At 33.7% G+C, this 14,322-nt stretch overlaps 1 protein-coding gene across 1 annotated transcript in view; it reads right to left on the minus strand.

Annotated features, from left to right (window-relative positions):
• Window positions 1-5,359: 5,359 nt before the first annotated feature.
• Window positions 5,360-14,322, minus strand: part of LOC126745526 (midasin) — a 242,157-nt gene continuing 233,194 nt past the window's right edge. The window contains exons 32-36 of the mRNA XM_050453403.1: window positions 13,744-14,164; window positions 13,296-13,687; window positions 8,919-9,150; window positions 8,499-8,867; window positions 5,360-6,498 (exon numbers count right to left, since the gene is read on the minus strand). Coding sequence (XP_050309360.1) covers window positions 5,435-6,498; window positions 8,499-8,867; window positions 8,919-9,150; window positions 13,296-13,687; window positions 13,744-14,164 — 2,478 coding nt within the window. The 3' untranslated portion in view covers window positions 5,360-5,434. The remainder of the gene's footprint in view (window positions 6,499-8,498; window positions 8,868-8,918; window positions 9,151-13,295; window positions 13,688-13,743; window positions 14,165-14,322) is intronic.

A 14,322-nucleotide genomic window follows, 5' to 3' on the forward strand; every position in this document is an offset into this window, starting at 1 on the left:
TTCTGCGACCTCAGCAAGGCTTTTGACTGTATCACACACTCTGTTTTTTAGAAAAGTTAAAGTCCTATCGTTTCAATGAAAATCGTATAACATTCAGTCATACCTTGCTGCTAACAGGTGTCAGAATGTGCAGAGAGCGTTGTCTGCGGAGGCACTTTTAGGTATTGCGGTACCGTAGGGATGAATATTCGGGCCAATCATAATCCTGAATTTTATGAATGATCAAGTCAAGTCTAGTCAAAATATACTTTGTTTACAAACTTGTGCTAAAAGTAGTTTCCTAATCCTAGAATTTACAATACTAGTAGCTATTTGGTTAAACTTAAAAAAGGATACAGAATCCATTTTGATTGTACATAGGAGCATATCATAAAGAAAACAAAAAAAACGAAAAGGCAAGAACTTAACATAAAACAAGAATTACCAGATACATAATTAATTTTAAATATTAAAATGAGTCGTTAAAATACTCTTCAATGCTGTAGTAAGCTTTTGGTAAGATTAATTTCTTTAGTTCCCTCCTAAACTGTTTAAGGTCTGTAACAGTCCTAATCGAAAAAGGAACATGATTAAATATTTTACGACTAATAAATATAAGAGAGTTTCTCGTAAGTGAGGAGGTGGGAATTGGAAGAGATAAGTTGTTTACATGAGTATTGTGACTGGTGCAGGATGGTGGACTAATGGACTTATGTTTGAGTGTAGCAGTTTCCAATATAAAGAGTGAGAAAACTGTTCAAATTCTTTCAGCTACAAAAAGAAGTTTACAAGAGACTCTTAGACCAACACCACAGAGATACCTTAATGCTTTTTTCTCAATAGTAAAAATGATATTAAGGAGTCCCTTGGAGCACAAACCCCAAAATGGCAACCCATACCGGATATAAGAGTCTATTAAGGCGAAATAAACTGAACGAGCAAACAACCCCCCCAACTCATGCCTGGCAACCCTGACTGCAAAACAACCAGAAGAAAGTTTAGCAGCGAGGCCCAAAACATGGTTGTCAAACCTTAAACTCCCATCAATCAAGAGACCCAGAAATCGACAATAATCCCCACCATGTAGTGGGCTCTGCTCATCAAACAAAAAAACCCTCCACATTACACTTAAAGCCCAGAATAAAAGTCTTATTATCATTGAATACAAGCTGATTGCAGATGCACCACTCTTTAATTTTTTTGAAGGGCCTCTACTATGAGAGATTAAACTACTTTTTGATCTTTGTTATGCCACAGAATTGTAGTATCATCGGCAAACTGAACCACTAGTCCATGCAGTGGTAGATAGCTTAAGTCTTAACACTGACCGTTGAGGTACACTACATTTAAGGTGTGCTATCCCTGAAGAACATCCAGATGCAACCACCCTCTGGGTGCGACCAGACAGGTATGACTTCAACCACCTCAAAGCCACTCCCCTCGTAAAAAATCAAGCTTTACAGCAGTATTCCATCATCCACACAATTGAAAGTCTTTGAAAGACTTAGAGGATCGGTCCAAGCTACCACCTTTATGAACAGGGATATTCATAGCTTCCTTTAAACAGGATGGGTGTTTTCTCTCTTAGTTTTGAAGGTGCCAAATTTCATTCCTTCGCGGATGATACAGTTGTTGGAGTAAGTGGTGAAACCGTGGGGAAGCGGTTCCTGTCTAATCGCTTACTTCTTAATGCCAAAAAGACCCAGAACACGGTGTTTTTATTGAAAAAATTAATGGTGACCAATGCGAATCTGTCGGGTTTCTTGGTGTGGAATGAGATTTGAGGCTAATCTGGGAGCTCCAGATTCCAGGCTTGTGTGGTGGACTTAGTTCTGCAGTCTTCGCCTTGAGGGGTCTAGTGGAATGTGTATCTCCGGAAACCTTGAGAACTGCATATTTTACTATTTTTCACAGTAAAATTACCGTGAAAAATATTTTAACGTTCATCACATTTGCGTTTTTGAGCTGCACAGAAGAGCTACGAGGTTCATGTTGGGTCTGAGTTACAGAGGATCACAGGGTTATTTTTATACAGTGAGGTATAATAACTTTTCCTTGTGCATATATCCTGGAATCTCTTGTATATAAAAAAATAATAGGGAAAAATATAAAACTTATGAGAACGTCCCTAATCACAACACAAGGGAAGGTTTAATACACTTACACCCTATAGAAGACTGGAGAGGTGCCAATGCAGGCCTGATTTGCTGGGTGTGAGGCTTTTTAACAAATTACATTCACTGGTTAACGAACTTCCCCTTGACTAATTCAAAAAAAGAGTAAAATAATTTTTAAGTGAAAAGGCGTTCTATAGCACCTCAGAGTTTCTTTAATTTAGAGTCTTACACATGTAGTATTTTTAGACCTAAGTAATATCAGTAAAATTTTTATTTTTGCTTAGAATTTTATACATACTATTAGTTTTTTAATGTTTGTCATTTCTTGACTTTGTGTCAATACTTCTACATTTTAATATACCGGGTGACACAGGAAAAAGGCAACACTTAATAACTTTTTTACTTTTCAAGATAAACAAATGAAATTTGGTACATATTCTGTTATTTTTTTGTTAATGCCGGTTTAACAGGAAGTGACACTAACTTTTTTATTTTAAATAGGACAATTGGTATATTATTACGTATTTTTATAGAAAATAATACTCTAAGAAAAATGATACCGCATTTGCTACTTTTTATTTAGGAGCGTCAGCGAGTATATTATGCCCGTGCTCTGCGACTCAAAAATCGTGTTTTTTGGCAAATAAAAATTTATATCTTTGGCTGTATGCATAGCGAAACGACGAAATTTGGTACGTCAGCTCTTAATACATTGGCAATGATGGATCCGTAAATAATTTTTTTTTTCGGTACCCACAAAGGGAGCTGTACCGAGTTAAAGTAAAAAATTGGTAAAAAAACGTGGTGTGAAAGTCCTTTCTCCTGCGAGAACTCAAATTTAAAGCCTTTAAACGACTTAAAATTTTTAGGACATAAGGGTTATTGAGGGCTCAAGAACTGTATACTTTTTGGGCAAGATCCGTATACAGGGTGAGTAAATATAAGCGAGTAAAAAAAAATCAAACTGTTTCAGAAGCTAAACTATAATTTAAATAAAAAAAGTGTTTTGGCGAAAATGCTTTCTGCTTGTTTGCTTGTTGTGCTTATGCTTGTTTTATATCAGAAATGACATATTTGGAGCTTTTTTTTGAAAAAAATTTTTTTAACGAGTTCTGGCATTTTCAGTTTTTTGGAATTTTTTGCTAAACGGTACTTATTTTGAAAAAAAAGTTTTTACGAAAAAAAACCTTTATTATTTCTCCTTCAAATGCCATATAAACGAAATTTTTTTGAACTATACCGGGCGAGCAATAATTAATTTTTCCCGTGTAGGTCCGACCCAAAAATCATATTTTCTTTAATAACTTTTTAGTGGCGCCACCTGAACCATTCATATTTTCAGGTATTAAACAATATAATAAGCCGATTATTTACGTGTAATTAGAATCTTTCTAACATTAATAGTTTTTGAGATATTTGCATTTTTGCGTTATATTCATTTGCGGCGTCCCTGTACATTATTAAAAAATGAAACCTCATCTATAAGATCCCAAATTCTGTTTTACAACACATACTAAAATTTCAGCATCCTAGGTACATTAAAAGTACCAAAAAAAAACCGTTTTTCTCAAACAAATCAATTTTCTTCGATTTTTTCGTTAAACGTCACCACAAGGGTGAAATGATCCAATATGGCCGCATCTCGGCATGTTATTTTTCGGAAGGGTGTCACAGTTTCGTTAAATTTTCAATGAAAATTACCCGGAACCTGTCATTTAAAGGTACCGTCTAATCAGAAAAACTCTGAACTTTCCGAATATGTGCATATCATTTGGGGAAATTGTATATTTGAAGTGTTTGACGTCTTCGAAAAATGCCGTATTTTCCACACATTTCAAGACCAACTCGGGTGGCTCAAAAACAAATTGGCACGTTTTATTCATTTAAAAATAATGGGATTTATACACCGTGGATCGTATTGATTTATTTAATGTAAAATATGGATTTAGGTATCAGGTGAGTTTTAGGATGTTATGCATTTTAGGATTTGTGATTTGTTGAGGATGTAATTATTTAATTTTTAAAATTATAGATTTTAGGATCACGTGACTATCAAAACTTTCTTCCTATTTGTCCGATTTGATTGAAATTTGGTATTTGAGTTTAATTTAGGTTACAAGTAATAAATTTTTACTGATATTTTGACATATTGAAATTTAAAGTCACGTCATTTTCATAACTCCTTTGCTATTAATCCGATTGGGTTGAAATTTGGTGTTTGGAGTTTATTTAGGATGCAATTAAGAAATGTTGATAGATATTTGATATATAACAACGCGACTATATAACACATTATGGTTCTTTGAAGCACGATACCCCAACAACTGGTCCTCACTTTTCTTAGATAAGCTTTGGCTTTCCCCGACTGATCAGACTTAAGTACACCTGATAATTTTTGATTTTTTAAGAATTCCTTTATAGCCATTCACAGACAAGATACAAAGGTTTCAAACTGGTCCCCACGGACCAAAAGTATAGGAGCGAAGCGACTATACTTGTTGTTTTATACTCATAGAAAAAATCAATTTTTTTAATTTTGAAATAAGGTCACTGCCATATATGCATTGAAAATTTTAATTTTTAATCAAGTAATGACGAAATAGTATTTATTGTGTTTTTTAATTACTTACATTTTTTTAATTGAACTTGACAAGACTGTCATACATTATGTCAACTGAAAAATAATTCAAGAACGCATCAAAATGCACCGTCGTAGTCAAGAAATCAAAGCCCTCTATGCCATTTCTATTAGTTAAATGCGTTTATTTATGACTTGATTTTTTTCTTCTTATAGGCTTATTTATCAATCGATTTCAAAAATAATCATACCAAATTATTGGGAAAAAAACCTTATTTCAAAAGGGGTTGTTCCCAATAACGCGCTATTAAAAAAAATAAAGTAATATACCAAGTCTCTTATTTAAAATAAGAAAGTTAGTGTCACTTTCGGTTAAACAGGAAATCACGGAAAATAACTGAATATGTCAAAAGATAGCAATTCCATCAATATACCAAATTTTATTTGTTTATCTTAAAGAGTAGGGAAGTGTTTCCTTTTTCCTGTGTCATATATTTTTGTATATTTTTATATTTAGACTGTTTTGCTGACAAACTTTAGAAGCCTCCATGCACATCTTGCGTATCTCCCAAAAAAACATCAAGGGAAAAATTACTAAAAATACTTCCAATTCAGTGATAATATAAAATATATTCAATTTTCTTGCGCTTCTCATCATCCTTTCTTTCAATAAAATAAACAAAAATCACGAATAAAAAACACAATTTATTAATAAAGAGCATGTAAGAATAACAATTTTTTAAACTTAAGTAACCTAAAATTACTGCTGCGAAGTGACCATTTCAAACCACTGCATCAAGGCATCACTTAAAACACTGGGAAGCGAATTAATGTCCCTCAAAATCAAGTAAAACGAAAACGGAAATTCGTCCAAGTACGTTTTCATTCCCAAAAGTTTACCGTTCTCAAAAACTGCCGACCTCACATCCAATATGGAATGTTTGCTATTGGGACTATCTATGACAACAAACACCACAAAAATATTCGCCAGTTTCGCACGTCTCACCGCTTCAGTTACATAAGCCTTTCCTTCGGAAAATATCCCCCGACCGTCGCTCACTATTAATAGAAGTTTTGCGTTCGGAATAGAACTTTGGACCGGGTTCTGCTCAAACATTTCGGTGACGAAGTTCAATAATGCCCCTATGTTGGTTTTTTGCTGTCCGAACTGGAAGTTCTGCAACAGTTTCACTCCACTTTTATCATCGAACGGTTCAGAAAGTCTATGGTGGACCTCGGTATTTTCTCCGAAACTAACGATCCCCAACTGTCCACTCTCTAAAAGAGATAACGCTTTTGATACTAACGCGATACTTTCAAAGGCTAATTCTTTTGAGTGGTTGTCCGCCATACTGGACGAATCATCTATGGCCAACACGATTTGGTATTCCCTTTTCGATGGTTTGGTGCGACGTAGCCAAATTTTATCTTTACGGAATTGCGAGGCTATGTACGGAATCACTTTTCTCATGTTGATTCTTTTTCCGGTTCTAAAATCGCCTTTTAAGTGACTGGCTTGGGTGGGTTCTAGCACGAGTCTGAGTTGCTCAGAAAGATCTTGAGCCAAGCTCTGGGTTACCGAGGATATCTTTTGCCAGGTCTGTTCGGCTTCTATAGAATTAGGAGCTGATTTCCAACTGGACAGTTCTTGTTCCACTTGCGCTCTAACTTGATTTATTTCCTCTTGGGTCAGGTTTGCGGCTTTGGTCTCTTGGAGTAAGTGGTAGTGCGTGTGATGGGAGGATTCAGCACCCCGAGGTACTGTGGATGTTTGGATAATGTCTCCTTCTATATCGATGTCTTTTAGATCCTCCATTATGTCGCCTAAAATAAATAAATATCTATATAAGAAAACCGGTAAAATGTCAAGTTTTCATAGGATGACATTGTGGTTTTTAAATCAGGGAAGTGGCTATGTTTTTCGCAGGATAGCACGAAATAATCAAACCAGATATTATATTCGAAGCAAAGTGTTTTTTAATATAGCAAAGCGCTTTCGGTGTATGAGCCATCATCAGTGCTAACTGAAAGTGAGTTGAATGTATTTTTTTTATATAGAAAGAATTATATAGAAAGGATTTTAAAAATAGCAAGATAAAATATAGTCACTTATAAGTTACGTACATGAAAAAAGAGAGACGTTAGTACCCTTTCATGTTTATGTTTAAATGGCGTTAAAAGGCAGAAAACATAGCGTTAAAATAGAGCCGATTTTCAGCGTGAAATGGTTCTTATTGGTTGGTATTTACCAATGCGTTTCTGCGATTCTTTTAATCAAAGGACTAAAAACGTGACGTCACGGATTAACTGTTTGGCATTTACCAATTATTACCCGGTTTTGGACTTGGATTACTATTTTGGTTATACAGTCCAGAAGGAGGCTATGTTTAGATTGTAAAAAATGGATTGAGGATTGCGATATGGTGTGCGTCCTTTATAAATTGAGAAGAATAAATACCAATTAGTTTTAAATTATCAAGGAGAAGAAGTAATAAGTAGTAGCTACTTATTAAAAAAAAATTAAATTAAAAAATCTGAGTATGCTAATGCAATTAAAAATCTTAATAAGGTTTGCAGCGTTGACCGCTAGGCCACTCCGTTCATGCGGTAGCTTGAAAAGAAAGGAGGGGACAACGGATAATGTTATTAAAAATAAGTCCCGGCTTAAAATTGAACGCGTCATTAAGGCAAGTCAAAACTGGACTCATCTTCGCTCTTGTAATCTCTAGCTTCTCTAAAAGATCCAGCTTTTTGCCTTCTGGCAGTCATAAACTACTGTCACGTTATTGGGGTAGGAGAAATTATGACCTGTTGACAATAAATGATTGGCAAACGCTGACTTGGTCTCGACAGTGTCGGTGTTTTTAAACTTGTTCACCAGACCTAGATGTTCTTGTACCCTTGTTGAAATTATCCTCTTAGACTGTCCTACATAAATTGCAGCAGGGCAATCGGCACAAGGCAAACTATAAACTCCCGGTTTCGAAAGCGGATCTGGCTTATCCAATGGTTTCACCAAATTTCTTTTAAAAGGAATTAGAGGTTTTAAAAACGATTGGGATGTTAAAAGGTTTAAAGAATTTCACCATCCGTTACAAAATACCTCCAAAGTAAGTTAAACATCTGAAATTTTTATTATTACGTTCCCTTTTCTCCTTATGCACAATGTGGTACGAAAGTTTGTACTTATTAAAAAACTTAAAATATAGTTTTTTGAAACTTGATAGAGGGAAGTTATTGTTGATTGCAATGGATTGTATTATATCGTACTTTTTTTTTAAAGGCTGCATTGGGGAGAGGTAAATTAAATAATCTATAGTTAAAAGCAGCAAACTTGTGTTGGCCAGGAGAAAGGGAATTAAATTGGATATTATCCATTGCGGATAATTTTGTGTACACTTCAAAAGTTATTCTATGGTTGTACCTAGTCAGAAGTAAAGCCAAAAACAGCAAAGTCTTCTTTTTCCAAAGTAAAAATTATTTTACTGTGAAGGAAGTTTACAAAGTCCAAAAATCCCGCTAAATCATCGTCGTTTCCTCTGCAGACTAGAAAAATGTCATCGACATACCTTTTGTATGTAATTAAAGAACTTATTTATGTAAATGCTATTAGAGATGTGCTCAATAACTTTATCAAGCTCAATTGAAAATCAAGGAAAATTTCTTTGTTAAAACAATATTTATTTGCGTTTTTGGCAAAAAAAAATTGAAAAGGGTTTTGTTTGTTAATAGATTTGTGATGAGTAGACGGTTTTTAGCAATACATTAATTTTTTTCTAATTATAACTAGTCTAGTTTACCAATACATCACCAAAGCAACTTACCCTCTGGATGTTGCTTCTTATTCTTCCTCTTCTCTTTACTCGTCTCACTTTTCAAAGGTTTCTCACCCTGTTCGTCAACAATATCCACGTCCATCTTATCATCCGTTTCCTCGGAAATATCTTTGGCACCATCTACGTCTTGTTCCTCGTTCTCTTCGCCAGCCTCTTGATGGCAAGCCTCCTTTTTCTGCTCCTCGGCTTGTTCTTTCGTTGCCGCATCCAATATTTGCTTAGACTTTTCCTGTTTGGCTTCTTGAATATGTTGATACATGTCCGACTGTTGTTCTTCAGCAGGATCTTGACCGTCATCCACATCGGTCCGTGCCTCTGAGGTTTTTAATTTCTTCTCTACGGGTTGGTTTACGTCGCCTGACAAGAAAATATTAAAATAAATTTGATATAAATTGGGATGATATTTACCCAAGCTTCGTTTCATATCAGACTGTCCAGGTTTTTCCTTCTTTTTCTCTTCTGTTTCTTGCTCCATATTGGAACTTTTCGCTTCCTGTTGTTGGTTGCTTTGTACGGAGTGCCCGCTTTCGTTCTGTTCCATCTGAGACTGTCCCATTCCTTCTTTGTCTGGCTTGTCTTCCTGGCAAGTTTCCTCAATAGGCTTGTCGGACTTCAGGTTTTCTGATTGCGTCGCTTGGGTCTGAAAATTATTGAATGTATTTAATTTCCGTGAAAAAAAGTAAAAAGTTGTTGTTTTTTTTTGGGATCCAAATATCTTTTATCTTCTGGCTAACTGAGTAAAATAAAACTCAGGTTATAGATTTTAATACTGCCAACGTTTCGGCCTAACAGTGGATCTAATCGCTGCTTAAATTATAAAATAATTAGTGTTTTTTTCCTGAACTTACAATATTACAATACAACATACAATATTAAGAACGGATATAACCAACTTTTTATTAAAAAAATTTAAAATAAAAAAAAACGAGCAACACATATACAGGATGTCCCAAAAGTCAACGATAAGCCGAACAAGGGCAATAGACCAGGTGCTCAGGGATTCAAAAAAATATTAAAAAAAATCTATCTTGAGTATTTTTAAAATTATAGGCATTCATAGAAAAACCGAAAAGAATTGACACCCCCTATTGATCTTTTCAGTACTATGGCTACAAACTTTTGAATTTCTTAACAATTTTTATTTTACTGTAACCCTGAATAACCCGCGATAAATTACAAAACTAAATTCAAACAAAACCGTTCACATTTTTACGAAATTATCAGATTTTTGCGCAACTTCTGTTGAAAATTGTGTCTTTTGACAATTATTTCCCAAATTTAACTAACTGTTCTGGAAAAGAAAATTACTTCACTGTTTGGCAAGTAATTTCAAACGTTGGCGTATCTAATCTAGATTTCAAAATGGTAAGATACTTGCTAGATTATTGCTTCAATAGGTGTGTATTTTTAATTTTTTTTTTAAGTACATAGTCAAATGTACGCCGCTGCTCTAAGCTAGTTAATTTTATAGTCAAAATAAATAATGGAACAAAATCAAAGTAAATGAAACAAAACTTTATTAGAGTTACAACAAATGCTCAAATTATCTGCCCTGATTCCTAATACACATTCTAATCCTTTTTAGAAAAGATCGCGTTATTAATCGGGCGAATCTTCCATTGTTGATCTGTTCAGCGGCTGCCTGTATTTTTTGGCACAGTTCAGCTACCTCTTCTATAGGATTGTTGTAGACTTTGTCTTTTGTTGCTCCCCAATAAAACAAATCCAAAGGATTTAAATCGGGTGAACGTAGCGGCCACGCGATTGTTCCACCCCGCCCTATCCACCTGTTCGGATATTCTCTGTCCAGAAATTCCCTTACTAGACGAGCATAGTGGGCCGTGCAGTCGTCTTGTGGAAACCACCTGTTTCCGTAAATATTAAGTGGCACATCTTCTAGTAAGTCTGGTAAATGATTTTCCAAGAAATCTAGGTAAACTAGGTAAATTAACTTAGTTTAGAGTAGCGGCGTACATTTGACTATGTACTAAAAAAAATAAAAATACACACCTATTGAAGCAATAATCTAGCAAGTATCTTACCATTTTGAAATCTAGATTAGATACGCCAACTTTTGAAATCACTTGCCAAGCAATCAAGTAATTTTCTTTTCCAGGACAGTTAGTTAAATTTGGGAAATGATGGTCAAAAGACACAACTTTCAACACAAGTTGTAAATTTTTTTCGGTTTTTCTATGAATGCCTATAATTTTAAAAGTACTCAAGATATATTTTTTTTAGTATTTTTTTTGAATCCCTGAGCACCTGGTCTATTGCCCTTTATCGGCTTATCGTTGACTTTTGGGACACCCTGTATATTATTTTGAACATACATAAAAAGTAAAATTTTTTTGTCCATAATCATTATACTGAACAGTAGCGAACCTCAAAAAATGCTTACAATAGGCAATTGTCTTTTTACTTCCTTGTTGGAACCAATAAATGACTTACTTATGATAAAATTTTGCTGCCTTTAAACTTGATTGTCGAGGGATATGGAGATTCCTTAGATATAGCACAACATATTATAGTTGTTATGTTTTTTTTTTACAGAAATTGATTATGTACATTAGAAAAATATTAATGTGGAAAATATCCTTTAAAAAATGCTTACAATATATACAAATTATACAATTTCATTAAAGTGAAACAAATTAATAAACTCAATCACTTGTGCAATGAAAGATATGGTAAAAATAACAATATTGTTAATAAAAAGTGGTTTGTCAATTTAACAAGTACTAAAATTCCTGATGAGGTGTAACATATTTTACGTCTTGGAGAGAAGTTAACATTCCTTATTGAACAAACAACATTCCTTTAGAATAATTTATTATAGAAAAATTTACTGATAAAAATTTGAAAATTAAGAATAGAAAAACAGCTATTAATATCATACCAAATTACACAAATAATAGTCGCCTTGTTACCGTTAAATCAGATAAAATTTTAATTAATAAAGTTAGAGAAACCAAACGTTTTTTTAAAAGAATACCCTAATATAATAATAACAAGGGCAGATAAAGGTAATACAACCGTTGCTTCAACAAAAACATCTGATTTTGCAATTAAAAAAAAACTAAAATGCCTAAATGGTGTTTTTCCTAAAATGTATTTTCTTCCAAAAATACACAAAGAAAACCATCCATTAAGGCCTATAGTTAGTTTTGTAGGCTCTCCGCTATAGAGTCTTTTCTAAATATCCTGCCAATTTATTACAGCATGCTTTTTAGAAAAATGAATCATATTTTTCATTGAATTCATATTCTGATTTGCTAGATGTGTTATCAATATTCCAACAGACCTAACTATATAACCTATAAAAAAGCGTTGGTCAAAAATACAACCACATTGCAACCTGACAATATATCAATTTGTTCAGTTATTAAATTTTACCTTTGAAAATAATTATTTTAATTTTAGAGGTAATTACTATAAACAGATTTTTGGGTTAGGAATGGTCTTTCCGCAGTTTATGGCGATATAATTATGTTGGAATTACACATAATTATGTGTAATTCCAAATTAAGTGCTTGTCACAACTTCTTCCTTCATCCACATTCCACATACCTTCTTCAGAAGGTATGTGGACGATATCATGACTTATGTCCCATAGTGAAATTCAAAGTGTTTTTCAAACTTTCAACTCTTTTCACCCTAAATTACAATTTACCGCCAATATATCATTTTTGGATGTATTACTTATAAGAATTAAAAATAACCAATTTTTTCCGAACGTTTTCTTAACTTCTAGTCTATGCATCCTTTTGAACAAAAAATTACTACAAGATTGCCAAACGGTAAAAGCTATTAACAGAAAAAAGTTTTTCAAAATACCTTATGTCAGAAATCAGTCAGAAAGAGTGGCTAACACACTTAATAATGAAAATTTAACTATAGCTTTTAAATGTGAAAATACCGCCAAACAGTTGTTTTTGTTCTTTACAAAAAACTTCTACTTCTAAAGAACTAATGAGTGAAGTAGTTTATAAGATTCTCTGTTCAGAACGTAAAGGAGATACTGGACAAAACGGGAGATACATAAAAACAAGAATTACAGAACATAAAAAAAGTGTCAGATCAGAAACTCTTATTTGTTGAAGTTAAAAAATAAAATGGCTCTTGCAGAACATGCCGATACAAAAGTATACCAATTAAATTTTCAAGATGTAAAAATTTTAGATAAACAATCAAATTATAAAAAAAGAATAATTTCAGAAAAAATGATCAACATTAAAAAATACAATAAATGCATTAATAAAAAGCAAGATACAGACAATTTAAGTACATCGTATTTCATTCTTATTAAAATAATAAAACCAAATGGCTGAAATAAAATGTAAATCTTAGATATCTCCGGTATACAAAAAATAAGTATTTTATTTATTGTGTTATTAGTTAACCAAAAAAAATCATAACAACTATAGTATGTTGTGCTATCTAAGGAATCTGCGTATGGCTCAACAACCAAGTTTAAAAACAGCAAAATTTTATTATATGTATTTAAGTCATTAGTCACTTCTTAATAAGAAGCAAAAAGATCATTGCATATTATAATAATTTTTTAAGGGACAAAAGGTTTTTACTTTTTATGTAAGTTCTAAATAATAATATGTCCTTTAAATTCTTAATTTTTATTATGAATTTGTTTTAAATAAGCAGCAATTATATCCATTGTAGCGCCCTAAGGATGCCCTAATATAAACCGAAACGTCGGCAGTATTAAAACCTGAGTTTTATTTGACCCCACATCCAACTCATTCAACAAGAAAAGTATTAAGTTACCTTATCTGTTGCACTAGCTTCATCCACTTCCATTGCTTCAACATTCTCCTGATTTGTAGGATTCTCGTCAAGAGCTTCTCCACTATTATCGTCATCATTGTCCGCAGCTTCATCAATTCCTTCCTCGTTTTCTTTTGTTTCTGGCACATCTTCGGCACCCTCAGGCTTGTCTTCTTCTTTGGGTTTCGCACCATCATCTTCAATTCTATCAGTATCATCGTTTTTAGTAACATCTTCATCGTCACTACTAAAAAGTGTTTCGTCATCATTCTTTTGCTCGTTTTGTTCTTGACTAGGATCGTTTTCGGGTTTATCCTCTGGTACCTGTTGGTCTTTCATTTCGTCAATATCGAATGGGTTTTCCTCGGGTTGTTCGCCATCTTTTTCTTCACCTAAACACATTTCAGATTAAGAACTAATTAGATAATTAATTAAAGTTATAATAAACCTTCATCTAATTGGAGGTCATCAGGTAGATCCATCGGTTCTGGTTCAGGCAACTCCGGTTGGTTTCCATGGTAAGGATCAGTTTGTTCATCGTCAAACTCAGGTTCGTTCATTTCATTGATTTCCTTTTTGTTTTTTTCCGACTCTTCATCCTGGCCCTCTGACGGATCTTTATTTTTCGACTTTTCTTTTGATTTGTTATCATCTTTGGCCCCTAGCTGATCTTCACCGTCCTTTTCGCCCCCAGTTCCCTCTTCGTTCTTTTCCTCATCCCCTTCTTCATCTTCTTGGTTCTTATCGTCTTCGTCACCCCAAATTTCTTGATCCAATTGATCGGCACCTTGCTCAGTTTCACCCATTTGTTCTTCTGCATCGGAATTATCGCTTTGTTCGTCATCTTCTTCACCACTGGGTTTTTTATCCTGGAAATATCTTGAAATTATGTATGGTGATAGAATATGTACAATACATGTACAATATACATTTCATACAATTTCACGTACAAACACTGTACATGAAATAAAATAATGTCAACAAAACCATGAATTAGGATTAGGTACAATAGTCTTTTAAGGAGTAG

Source organism: Anthonomus grandis, chromosome 16 (genome assembly GCF_022605725.1).
Source record: "Anthonomus grandis grandis chromosome 16, icAntGran1.3, whole genome shotgun sequence".
Lineage (NCBI taxonomy): Eukaryota > Metazoa > Arthropoda > Insecta > Coleoptera > Curculionidae > Anthonomus > Anthonomus grandis.